The sequence below is a fragment of the Micropterus dolomieu genome, linkage group LG02 (genome assembly GCF_021292245.1).
Source record: "Micropterus dolomieu isolate WLL.071019.BEF.003 ecotype Adirondacks linkage group LG02, ASM2129224v1, whole genome shotgun sequence".
NCBI classification, from domain to species: Eukaryota; Metazoa; Chordata; class Actinopteri; order Centrarchiformes; family Centrarchidae; genus Micropterus; species Micropterus dolomieu.
Genome location: NC_060151.1, coordinates 341174 through 354501, shown reverse-complemented (window position 1 = coordinate 354501; position 13328 = coordinate 341174). Strand labels below are relative to the sequence as shown.

The 13328-nt window shown below is 39.3% G+C and overlaps 1 protein-coding gene across 1 annotated transcript in view; it reads right to left on the bottom strand.

Annotated features, from left to right (window-relative positions):
• smg1 (SMG1 nonsense mediated mRNA decay associated PI3K related kinase) overlaps window positions 1–13328 on the bottom strand; it is a 179823-nt gene that overhangs the window by 80469 nt on the left and 86026 nt on the right. The window contains exons 29-37 of the mRNA XM_046069927.1: window positions 7952–8200; window positions 7287–7438; window positions 6837–6972; window positions 6164–6308; window positions 5797–5935; window positions 3217–3435; window positions 2898–3078; window positions 2552–2713; window positions 2039–2256 (exon numbers count right to left, since the gene is read on the bottom strand). Of these exons, the coding sequence (XP_045925883.1) occupies window positions 2039–2256; window positions 2552–2713; window positions 2898–3078; window positions 3217–3435; window positions 5797–5935; window positions 6164–6308; window positions 6837–6972; window positions 7287–7438; window positions 7952–8200 (1601 nt within the window). The remainder of the gene's footprint in view (window positions 1–2038; window positions 2257–2551; window positions 2714–2897; window positions 3079–3216; window positions 3436–5796; window positions 5936–6163; window positions 6309–6836; window positions 6973–7286; window positions 7439–7951; window positions 8201–13328) is intronic.

Sequence of the window (13328 nt, the reverse complement as noted above, 5' to 3'; positions counted from 1 at the left end):
TATATATATACACATACACACACATATATATATATATATATACACATACACACACATATATATACACATACACACACATATACATATATATACACATACACACACATATATATATATATATATATACACACACATATATATATATACATATACACACACATATATATATATACATATACATATATACATATATATATATACATATATATATATATATATATATATATATATATACATATATATATATATATATACACATATATATACACATATATATATATATATATATATATATATATATATATATATATATATATATATATATACATACATATATATATACACATACACACATATATATACACACACACACACACACACACACATATATACACACACACACACACACACACATATATACACACACACACACACACATATATATACACACACACACACACACACACACATATATATACACACACACACATATATACACACACACACACACACACATATATATACACACACACACACACACATATATATATACACACACACACACATATATATATACACACACACACACATATATATATATATATATACACACACATATATATATATATATATACACACACATATATATATATATATATACACACACATATATATATATATATACACACACACACACACACACACACACACACACTCGCCTAGCCACTACAAAACAAACCGGATGCACTGATATTTTTACTAATCATTGTAAAATAGACTACGCTCCTCCAGGATTTAAGGATGGCACAGGATTGCCCAGAAACATTTTTCTTTATTGGACTCATTTATGATACTTGAATAAGGCGTGGGGTGCAGTGTCAAAGATGCGCTTCTTGTAGTCCATCTTCAGAACACTGTAGTTTTATCACAGCAGGCCACATCAGTAACATCCGCCGTTGCATAATTACGTCGCCTACATAAGAGCATACGGACTGTCTGAGCCCCGCTGTCGTCTTTTCTTAAGTCCTTAGGAATTCTCCTTCACATCCTTCCTTGACGTCATGACGTTTTCCATCGAGGTATAAGGAAGTCTAAGCAGCTGTTTCCAGGTCACAGATTGGGATTAGAGGTGTGGAAAATAACTGATTCTTAGATGCACCGCGATGCAGACTTAGATTCTTAATCGATTCACAAATGTCAATAATCGATTATCTAGAGGTTAATTGATAACGTAATGTTGACGGAACAAAAAAGGCGGAAGTCTGAAATGCGGAAGTGCAGCACAACAGAGACGTGTTCTTCCTGTTCAGCGAGGCAGACAAGCTGTTGAATGAATGACTGCTGATTTTCACCCGCACACTGTGCAGCAGGGTAACGCTTAGCTAGCGTCCTCCCCTCAAGACAAAAAACCCCCAGATATATTAAGGTGGAGTGAACATGGTGTGGCTGGAGCATTGAAAGGTGCGTAGTTCAACCCGTATCTGACTCTATACTAATAGCAGCATCAGAAATGAAAATAGCAGCAACAGAGGTCAGTAATAATTCTGTAATAATGCTATGTAACGTTAGCTATATTTATATGAAGTAACATTAAATAGCTGCATGTCAACTACTTAGTTGGATTGTTACAAATACTTGGTCACATGGTGAGATAAATACATCTTTAATTTATTCCCAACCCTAGAGGTGCCGCATCGTGATGCTTCGCAATATCGAACTGGAGACCAGATAATCCTGATCGAAACGTGAGACCAGTGAAGATGCACACCCCTAACTGGGATGTTTTCTATCAAGACAATAATACAATAAGACAATATTGCAGAGGCGATCACAGGGTACATTCTTTTTGTGTTGACACGATAGTGCCAGAAAAGACCATTAAGACATACCTGAAAAATAAAGACTACATCACGCCTGAGATCAAACATTGCATTAGATGGAAAAAACAAGCCTTCGGGAACAATATGATGGAAAGTGGTTTCCAAATGTCCAAAACAATAAAGGCTTTTCCTAGCCTCGTCTTATCTTAGACTCGTACCTGAAGCACCATGGTGGGGTTTGCACAGGACAGCTTCTCCACGATCTTACTGTAACAGTCCTGCATCATGGCTTGGTCTTGACTGGAGCAGAAGTTTGCCAGCTCCTCTGGAGATCCTCTTTGCCCACCGCTCTCCGGCTGCTCCTCTTCCTCCCCACCCAAGTCCTCTCCGTGCATGCTGCCCAAGAAGGTGGGCAGAGCTGATGGCAGTTTACTCCCTGTCAACACATTTGATCATAAATTAACAGATCTAGTTGTTCACATTTTTACTGGTATCACCGGTCATTTTGATATTTACACTAGAGTGCAATACCATTTTTAATCTAGTTTTGACTAGTAGTGGCCATCTGTTCCACTGTAGTAGCTAAGAGTAGCCAAACTTAACACTGTAGTGAGAGTGTGTAGTTACAACGAAGAGAATGAGAGAAAAATCACTTCTAATCAAAAGGAATGAGACATGTTAAATAATCTTTGAGAAGCTTTAAATAGTCATTCAACAGAATTAAAGAATACCAGCATTCTGAGCCTCCCCTCCGAGGGATAGTGAGCCCACAATGGCGGGGTAGAGGATGAGATGAGGGGAGTCCTGGGCAACTCGACATAGCAGGCTGCATATGCTCTGTCGGATGTATGCCTCAGGATGGTTGAGACGGGAAAAGAGCTGGGGGATGATACCTGAGGAGCACACACATTATCAGAATATAAAAGGCCACGGTAAGGGCCAGGTTATTCTAGAAAATAAATACTTTCTAGGACATGTTGTCCGACCATGTTGGAAGGCAAAGTATTTATACTGAAGCCTTCCCTTTTTGCATGGAAAGAATTCATATGCGGACGCTAATTTGGCAGTATGACATACCCCTCCAGGGTGCTGTAGGGGTGGAGGCTAAGCCCAGCTCAAGCCCTTCCCTCAGTTCACCAGCATGCTTTACCAGCAGACGGAGGAGCCGCAGGGTTGCCATAACGATCACATCGTCATTGCTTTGTTTGCTGCTTTGACAGGACAGCAGGAGTTTAGGGTCATCCTCATCTATAGGGACCTAAAATACACAACAGACACTCAGGATGGAGGACTGCCATCACTCCTACTCATAGTCTTCAACAGCAACACAGCTTCAGTCATTAGGTTCATACAGTGCAGCACTAACAACCATGCAGATACTTTCTCCAAGTCTCACCTGTCCAGCATTGAGCTTGAGGAAGGTAAAATAGGCCTGGCAGGAGACCCGGTACAGGCCGAAGATGCGGTCCACCACCCGTCTCCAAACCTGGATTAAGCCATCTGTGACAGGTCGGCCTGCCTCGGCCAGCCAGGGGCACGAGCCAGTGAGCTGTCGCCAGATCACGTCTACCATGTCGTCATCATCGTCTTCCTGCTGTAGAGCCATGTCCTCATCCTGAAACACAACACAACAGTAGGATCAGAATGATCAATGCAACAACAACACAGCCAGCGCAGAGTCTGCTTCAAACAGTAACCTTAAAACATTAATAAATAAAACTAAAGAGGGAACCAGTTAATATCCTTTATTGTTTGTCTACACAGTTCATTGGAATGTTTTTTTGCAAGGGGACTGAAGGGTTGGCTTTCATAACTTCTAGAACAAGCCCTTTTGTATTTAACAGCACACATACAGTAGTTCAGCCTTTGCTCTGTTCATGTGCGGTTTGTTTAGTGGTGATACTAATCTAGTGTAATATGGAGCAAGTTAAAGTTGTTTAAACACAAATGGCCACATGATTGAAGAACACTGATCTGGGATCTGACTAGACACTATGGGATCCATTTCCTACCTTGTTACTATTTAACCCAATTCATTCACTCCTGTCCTTTAGGGATTTATTAAATATTGTCTTTGTATTTTTTATTTTTTTTACAACTTTTAGTAAAAAAAGTGCAGTTATTACATAACCATAGGGCTGGGCGGTATATCGGTATATCACGTATACAAATATAATTTCAAGAGAGATATGAAATTAGACAATACCGTTTATACCAATATAGTTTGATGTTGAGTTAATTAATGTTTCCGTAACGTCCTGCCAGTGTCTCTCTCTCCAATTCAAATTAGCTTTATTGGCATGAATGTAATAACATTGCCAAAGCATCATATATACACAACATAAGAACAATTAGCCCCATACATTTCATTAAACAATTAAAGCAATCAAAGTGTATGTGTGTTTAAAAAAAAAAAAGAAAAAAAAAAAGATATATTGAAAATGAAAATAAAATAAATAAAACAGTAAGCGTGTGTGTGCGCGTGTTTGTTAAAAAATAAAAATATTAAATATAAAAAATAAAAAAACAGTAAGAGTGTGTGTGTTTGTTTAAAAATATTAAAAATAAAATAAATAAAACAGTAAGCGTGTGTGTGTTTGTAAAAAAATATTAAAAATAAAAAATAAAACAGTAAGCGCGTGTGTGTTTGTTTAAAAATATAAAAAATAAAATAAATAAAACAGTAAGCGCGTGTGTGTTTGTTTAAAAATATAAAAAATAAAACAGTAAGCGTGCGTGTGCTTGTTAAAAAATAAAAATATTAAAAATAAAATAAATAAAACAGTAAGCATGTGTGTGCTTGTTAAAAAATAAAAATATATTAAAAATAAAATAAATAAAACAGTAAGCATGTGTGTGCTTGTTAAAAAATAAAAATATATTAAAAATAAAATAAATAAAACAGTACGCATGTGTGTGCATTTGTTAAAAAAAATATATTAAAATTTAAAATAAATAAATAAAACAGTAAGCGTGTCTGTGTATGCGTGTTAAATAGTAAGCGTGTGTGTGTGTGTGTTAAAAAAATATATATTAAAAATTTAAATAAATAAAACAGTAAGCGCGTGTATGTGTGTTAAAAAAAAAAATATTATAAATTAAAATAAAATAAAACGGTAAGTGTGTGCACATGTTAAAAAATATATATAAAAATAAAATAAATAAATGAAACAGTAACGTGTGTGTATATATATATTAATAGACAAAAAACATTTTTTTAAAGAATTAATTTTCTTCTCTCCCTCTAAAAGGGGTACCATCTCTGGGTACTTTCTGCAATGGAAAACAGCACGGCCAAACCAAGTCGAGTCGAGCTGGTACTGTAATGTAACGGCATAAGAAGCGGGGAACGCAGCGGAGATGTTAAGTCTGTGAGTGGGAAGAGAACTGAAGGAGGCGAATTCAATAAGTAAGTGATATTTAAGATGTAGAATGAAGTATAATTAAAACGGTGAAATAAGAAACAAGCTAAGTTACTAAAAGTAGTCAAAACATGCCTACTATTTTAATGGCCCTATATTTCCCTTAAAGTGAATTGACAGACTGCAAACTAGTTGTTAAAAGGATGGTGGTGACCATGGAGCAGCTCAGGTTAGTAAAGCAAATCAGGGATACAAACTAGTCCTTTAAGCTAATGAGACATTTTGTGCAAATGAAATGTTTGGTAATTATCCAGAAAAAATATGCATCAAGATCATCATAATTTTATCAGCGCATTGTAGCCCTCTGAATCATAACTGAAAGGTTTCTGGAGATTCCCACCCCTATCTGAAACATGCAGCAAAACTGACAATATATCTGTCATTCACAGTAAAGGTCATTTGTTTCTCTCCCTTCTAGTATCATTAATATTAGCAGACTTGCTTTTTATTTCTTGCAGTTTTTGTTGGGTGTCAGTGAGTGGAAGTGTGAAGATATTCACTGTTCTATCTTCTGCGTCTGTCTAAAACTTAACTGAAATAAAGGCAGACTCTACCTGTATGCCGGTAGGTCGACACATGGCTTGTCCGAGAATGCTGAAGATGCTGTCCTTGTCTTCTTCACTGGTGGTTGCTGGCAGCATATCCTCTATCTCCTTCTTCTCCCCAGGAAGAAGGGGCAATCCCTCCCCTTGGCTGGAGAGAAAATAAATATTCAGACAGTATGCGGTTTATAGGGTTGCATTCCAACATAAACACCTACAACAACTACAGAATCAAACATGATTGTGGGGTTTAATTAACACTTCTCCAACCTACAACAGAATATTATCATTTTTACAACACTAGAGTTGATCACATTAGATAATAAAAGGTGAAGATCTAAGCTAGTAACTATACATATATTCAACTGGCACCACTAACCTGGCATTATCCACCACCTTCCGGCCCCAGCGGTAAGCCCAGCTGGCCAGGGCTGCCCAGGACTTGGCCATCTCTGGAGCCAGGCTTGTGGAGAGCTGGTAGAGTTGGCCCAACACAAAGTCTGGTTCCCCAACACCCACACTCACTGCACAGGGAAGACCACCATCATCAAAATGTAGCGTCAACCCTACTATACCTTCTGATTGAAAAAACTAAACAAACATCTAATAAATGGTACAGGACATTGGTAGCACTGGCCGTGCCATCAGTGTAGAAATGGGTTTGAAGGGTACAGTACAGTCCGTTTACCATATGGACATATCTGGATGTGTCTACATTTGTCTAGAGCAGTGGTTCACCAAGTCAGGCCCGGGGGTTTCCAGGGGATCCCAGGGGGTCCCCGGCAAAAAGAGGAATAATCTATTTTGTCTATAATTTCATCCGTAAGTAACACAATGACAGACCATGTGACTATTTTAGTCATTAGTTTCATCCACTTTCTGTAACATCTAAAAGCAAAAATACAATCAGATGGGCGAGCATGGGCCTAAATCTTGATCAGTTTATAGGGTCCTTGATGTTAGAAGGTTTTAGAGTGCTTTAATGTGTGATGGGTGTGGATATGTTATCATAATGTGTCTTCATCTAGGTGAGCTCATTCTGTAAATGTTACCTGAGGTCTCAGCGATTATGTGGGGAATGCCCTGGTCCTCGAGGGGAAGCTCCAGCAGAGCAGAGATATTCTGGCTCAGAGGAGACATGCTGCTCACAGCATTGGATGAGTTTATTGCTCCAGACTTCTTCACCACCTAGACCAAAACATCACCACTCCTTATATAATTGCTAATGTTTTTCTTTAGTAACACAACCATCATCTGCACACTTGGTGTAAATTACTACAATAAGCAAAGCATTTTTAATGTTTGACAGCTAAATTGCACTCATTGCAGTCAGTTACAGCTAATATTTTTACTTTTACAAAAAAAGTTTCTAAATGCTTCCAAGAGCCCGATATTATACCAATAAGTACCTCAGTAACACCGTGTTAATATCAGGATTACATTTCAAAACATTGAAATTCAGACCCAAGTAAAGGCAGAGCTGTATTGATAGGTGAGCATGCCTGTTTAAGCTGAGGTGTCATGTCCTTCCAGTCAGCCAACAGCCATTTGCATAGTGTCAGCAGAGAGCGACAGGCAGCACCTTCATTCTTCCCCACATGGCAGTACGACAGAGCAGCCCTGCTCAGCATCTCCATGGCTGTAATGGACTGGCCTGTGGACAGAGACACTGCTTAGAGGAAAGTGAAGACCGTGTCCTGAGCAACATCATCAACTCACTGCAGAAATACAGCTGAGACATCAGGCAACAAATGTCAGCTGGGATCTAGGGTCAGGCCGGTAGACGATGTCACCCTCCATCACATGTTGAGCCAGCATCGTAAATTTTCTTTACCATACCAACACATTTACCATGAAAGGTTCTACAAGTATATTTCTTAACGTTGTTTTAAGTACTGTTGTTCTCGTGGCTGTATGTTAAAGCTGCTCTGGACTTATGGAAAAATGTATTCCCAATTTTGTCACCATAATTGTCCATATTGTAATTTCATTATGTTGGTCTTTTGTTGGTTTCCCCCCCCATTAATCAAGGGTTACTAGATTGTGATTTGGACAATATAATTAAAATGACTGACTGGAGAGATGTAATAGTAAATCCCAGCTATATCCTAACCATTCTTTTGCTGCAAGAGTGGTGCACAGATCCTGAATATCTCCTGCTGCTCACCTGCAGCTCTCAGGACTTTGGCTTTTTCTATCTGCAGCTCTGGTCCCCATTTCTCCCCCAGAGTGCCCTCCAGGGTGAGATGCCTGAAGGACTGGCTCAGCTCATCCTGCTGCTGCTCCTCTTCTTGTGTTACATCACTGCATTGGCTGAGCAGGCGGGATGCCAGGGCAATGTTTCCTTTTTTCCGGGCAAATTTTACAGCAGTCAGGCAAAGCTCCATTAGGTGGCCATCTACAGAGGAAGAGTTACCTGGACAAGAATGGAGAGAGTTTACTCTCAGAGTTTCACGTGGACAAATACAGGGTTAAGGGTTGTCCATGTTAGATACCGGCCTTATTTTAGTCTTTTGTGCTTTTTTCAGCTAGATGCACACAGTAATTGCAATTTTTTTTGTCCGATTTGTTAAAAGACAGACCTGCTGTTTTTTTTCTGATTGCAATTTTCTTTATATCTAAGAACTATAATTAACAGCATATAAAAACATTTCATTTTTACATTTAATGAATATTCGACACTGCATGAGGGAGTTAAATCCAGTGGTTGATGTGGATCCAACTGACTGAAAAAAATTGAACTTTGAACTATCTAAATTGAAATCTGATGAGTGATTAAGTGTTGCCTTCATTTTTTGAGCGGTGTATATAGGCTGTCTGAGTCTCTTCTAAAAAAAAACACCAATTGGAATGCAAATCCTGATTTTATCTTAAACAGATTTTTTACTTGTCTGTTTTACTGTTCTGAAGTGATTGGGCTCAGGCATGGCCAGGGGCCTCTATAGCAACCCTAATGATATAGGTTCAGATAGGTCCGGAATAGGGCTGAGCGATTGATCCTTTTCAAATCGAAATTGCGATTTGAAAGAACCCGATTAGCTAATCTTGAAGATGGTAATTAAAATTAAGGTTAATTTGTTAACAGTCATGCAGTTACAAATTCATTCCCGTGTCGTCCTTGTGTGACAGACTTGCTCGCCACTCACAAGCGCCATGCACCTCCTGTTACGGTCCTACTCACCGACGGAGCGGGCACAGGGCATTTTACAACAACGAACTAAACTAGGGAAAAGCATGGGATAATGGAGTAAGCCGAACAGACTCTGCTGCTGAAACACTTCAGTGTGAGTTGAAGTCAGACAAAACCAGACACACATCCAGAGTGTTTAGCCTGCCCTACGTTGTTGTGTTGTTAATTTGTCTTTATTGTGCTTCAACTACGGATAACAGCTCTCCGTGAGCCAGTTTCATTCATTCAGTTTCATCTCCCACATGGAGCATTTCAGAATAAGAGCGTTTTGCCTGCCTGATTTTGCAGACTTTGTTGATTTGTTTGGTTGTCCTTGATTTTTGTGCTTCTACCATGGTTAAGTAGGCTAAGTAGTCAAATTGTTTAATTTTTTACTGTATTTATTTTTGATATACGATAGAGAGTCTGCACAGGGTGTTTTATTTTGAAAATCGACCGGTTTCTCTATGCTGTTCTGAGTCTGACTTCCTGACCGGTTCAACTGCTCTGTGCTGTGTGGAGCGGCTTCCGTCAAAAATAGACTGGCAGTGAACACTGAATTTTAGCTAAACTTGTTCAGCCCTAGTCCAGAACCATCCCTTAGTAATGCTGCTATAGGCCTAGACTGCTGTGGGACTTCCCATGATGCACTGAGCTCCTCTCTCCTCCTCTCCCTCTGTAAGCACTCTTATCCAGTTCAATTCAGTTTTATGTATATAGCGCCAATTCACATAACAGTTATGTCACTGTACTTTTCATGCAGAGCATGTTACTAACTCGACTTCTTCCCACTCCCACAGTCGTGTGCTATGTCGCCTGCTTTCTAGTAGTTTCTGGGCTTCCTGCTGCCACCATGTTCCTGCTTAACACCAACTGCTACAATTATTATTATCACCATCCAAAATTACCACACTTCAGGTTCTTTTAGGAGATTTTGCTTAACAGGAAGCCACAGAGCCACCCACTGGCAACAGGAAATGTTACATTTTAGCATGCTGATCAGATGCATCTCAAATGGCCTTAATGTTATGTTGTAAAACTTGTGACTTTACGTAAAATACTGTTGCTGTGGTGAGGCACTATTCGCCAATGAAATTTTTTTTTGAAGAGCTAAGGATGCTTGAAAACTCACAACACACTTCTGCACACACATCAGAAGGGGTGTATTGTGTTGTCTGATATGGTTCAGGGGCATGGGTGTGGAAAAATGGCTCGATAACACCCCCTACGACGCCTCACCAAAGCTCCATACAAAATTTGGCACTTCAGATACAAAATCAGGAAAAAGTCAAAAACTATTTTTTCAAACTCTTGATAGTCAGTTCTGCACGAACATTGCACGTAGAATTTATGGACTCTCATGGGTAGAAGTCATTAAATCAATTTTGATAATCCACACAATGTCCAATTCCAGATTGCAGACAAAAAGGAAGTGATGTCGTATCTCCACGTAGGTCTATCCGATAAACACAAAACTTTAGGTACCTTCCCATGCGCCCATCCTAGGCTCTATGCAAAATTTGGTGCCAGTCGGCCACTAGGTGGCACTACAAATTAAGTGAGTTAATGTCTTCACATCAGTCTGTCCAATTAACATATGAGAATCAAGTTTAATTTCTCTTCATTTCATTTAACACAAAACTTTGGTCAATCAGGGGTCCAAGCCCGAGGGGGCTGGGGGCCACGCATGACGTTCGAAATTTCTGTGCCACATGTATCATGTCCAGAGGTACAAAAAAGCCTCTTTGAGTAATGCCCGACAACCAACAGGAAGTCAGAGAATTAAGCCTCGACTTAAAATTTTCACTGTGCAATGAAAATCCATGATTCGCCATGAAACATCAAGTTGTTGTAACTTCAGTGTACATTCAAATCTGTACTACATTTTATGAGTTTGATTAGACTCCCACAAAAAAAAGTTTGCCGTGTGTGTGACACTCTTGGCTCTGTGTGCACTGCGGTCTGTTCAATATTACCCACCCCGCTGCCAATCGTTCAAAACATAGTCGGACTGACCACCGGAGCACCAGGAGAAATGCTGGTGGGCCAGTCCCTCTGTGACAGACGTGCGTCATCTGCAGCTGAAGTGGTAGGACAATAAAAGAGAATAAGCGAGCACGAAAGTGCCAGGGCACCAACGGTGCAAGGAACCTACTGTTTTTGGTCAGATTATTTATTAATTTTTTTTCTCCCCGGAGAACTTATTTTTGAAGGCCTTAGGATACTCGAATCCTCACGAAAATTTGCACAGACCTCAGGTCTGGTGGGAAATCCAATTTTCTGCAATGATTCGGGTCGGACGTGGCCAGGGGGCTCAATAGCACCCATGTTTTGGAAAAAGTTTTGTTGAATATCATGAGATTTGGTGGGATTATTGCTCTTATTACAGTCTATATTTCTGCTTTCAGAGATTTTTCTCAACAGGAAGTCAGGCATTTTGCGCTTCCTGTTTCATTTTCAATTTTATAAACAGATATTTGAGGCCCCCTGCGACCCTGTATGCAGGATAAGCGGTTGACAATGGACGGATGCGTTACGTTAAACTCCTCAGAGCGTTCCCGATCGACTTCAAATGTGGGTAGCGCCATTTAAAGAACATTGCAATGTTAAATTGCAAAGCTTTTTTTGATCAAATGGCATGTCCATGGCGTGGCGTTGAATTTTTATGTTTCGCAATGAAAAAGGAAGGAGCACGTAAATGCATGGTCAGATCTGTTCTGAATTTCACATGTCAACCCCTTACAGTCTTACACGTCAGTATCCAGTCATAGTGATAGCCCCACCTACTGGCATCAAGGACACGTTTCAAATTTTTAAACGTTTTGCCTCATTCATGTTTTTACCCCACATGGCACCTTAGGGACAAAAACGTCCATAGGAATATATACTAAACTGTGCTTGGACCAATCCTCTTCACTTTATATATGCTTCCTTCAGGCATTATTATTAGGAAACACTCCATAAACTTTCATTGTAATGCAGATGATACTCAATTATATCTATCGATCAAGCTAGATAAAACTCCGTTAGCTAAACTTCAAATGTGCCTTCAAAGAGGAAGAAATGGAAGGTTAGATATAGGTCTATAGTTGGCTAAAACATCCGGATCAAGTTTGGGCTTTTTCAGAAGAGGTTTAATTACAGCTACTTTAAAGTACTGTGGTACATAGCCTGTTGATAGAGATAGATTGATCATATCTAGTCAGCACTTCTATAAGTGCTGACTAAGGGTAAAACATCTTTCAGCAACCTAGTCGGGATGGGGTCTAAGAGGCAGGTTGATGGTTTAGATGAAGAAATTATTGAAGTTACTATTGTTCCTATTTTCCTCTATTAATGACAAGTAGTACGCTGCTCTGGCATTACGGAGGGCGTTTTAAGACTATCTTGCCAAATGAGAATTTTCCCAGTTTGGTGGAACGCCAATTCCTCTCAAGTTCCCGCAACACTTGAATTTGCGAGTTTCAGTATTATACCATGGAGCTAACTGTCTTTGTTTTATTATTTTCTTTTTTAGAGGGGCTACAGAGTCGAGTGTCATTCGCAGCGAGCCTGCAGCACTATCAAGATGATCGATTTGGGAGGAACTGAAACTAGCATAGGAGTCCTCCGTTACTTTGTGACTTGATAATGAATTTAGAGCTGATGGAATCGCATCCTTAAATTTAGCTACAGCACCATCAGACAGACGTCTTGTATAGAAATTTTTGCCCAATGACGAGTAGTTCAGCAATACAAACTCAAAAGTTATCAAACAGTGGTCAGATAAAGAGGGATTCTGTGGGAAAACTATTAAATGTTCAATTTCAATACCATACACCAAAACAAGGTCGAGGGTGTGGTTAAAACAGTGAGTTGGTTCATGAACACTCTGAGAGAAGCCAATGGAATCTAACAGAGAGATAAACGCAGTACTGAAGCTGTCATTCTCAACGTCCACATGAATATTAAAATCCCCTACAATAATAACTTTGTCCGTTTTAAGGACTAAAGTTGACAAAAACTCTGCAAATTCAGATAAGAATTCAGAGTACGGACCAGGTGCTCGGTACACTATAACGAAGAGAATTGGTTGCAGTGATTTCCAACTTGAGTGCGAAAGTCTAAGAACAAGACTTTCAAATGAGTTATAGTTTAGTTTAGGTTTAGAGCTGATTAGCAGGCTAGAGTCGAAGATAGCTGCAACTCCACCTCCTCGGCCTGTGCCTCGAGGAATGTGAGTATTAATATGACTGGGAGGGGTGGATTCATTTAGGCTAACATATTCTCCATCACCCAGCCAGGTTTCAGTAAGACAAAATAAATCAATATCATAATCTGATATTAGTTCATTTACTAGTACACCTTTAGAAGAGAGAGATCTGATGTTTAAGAG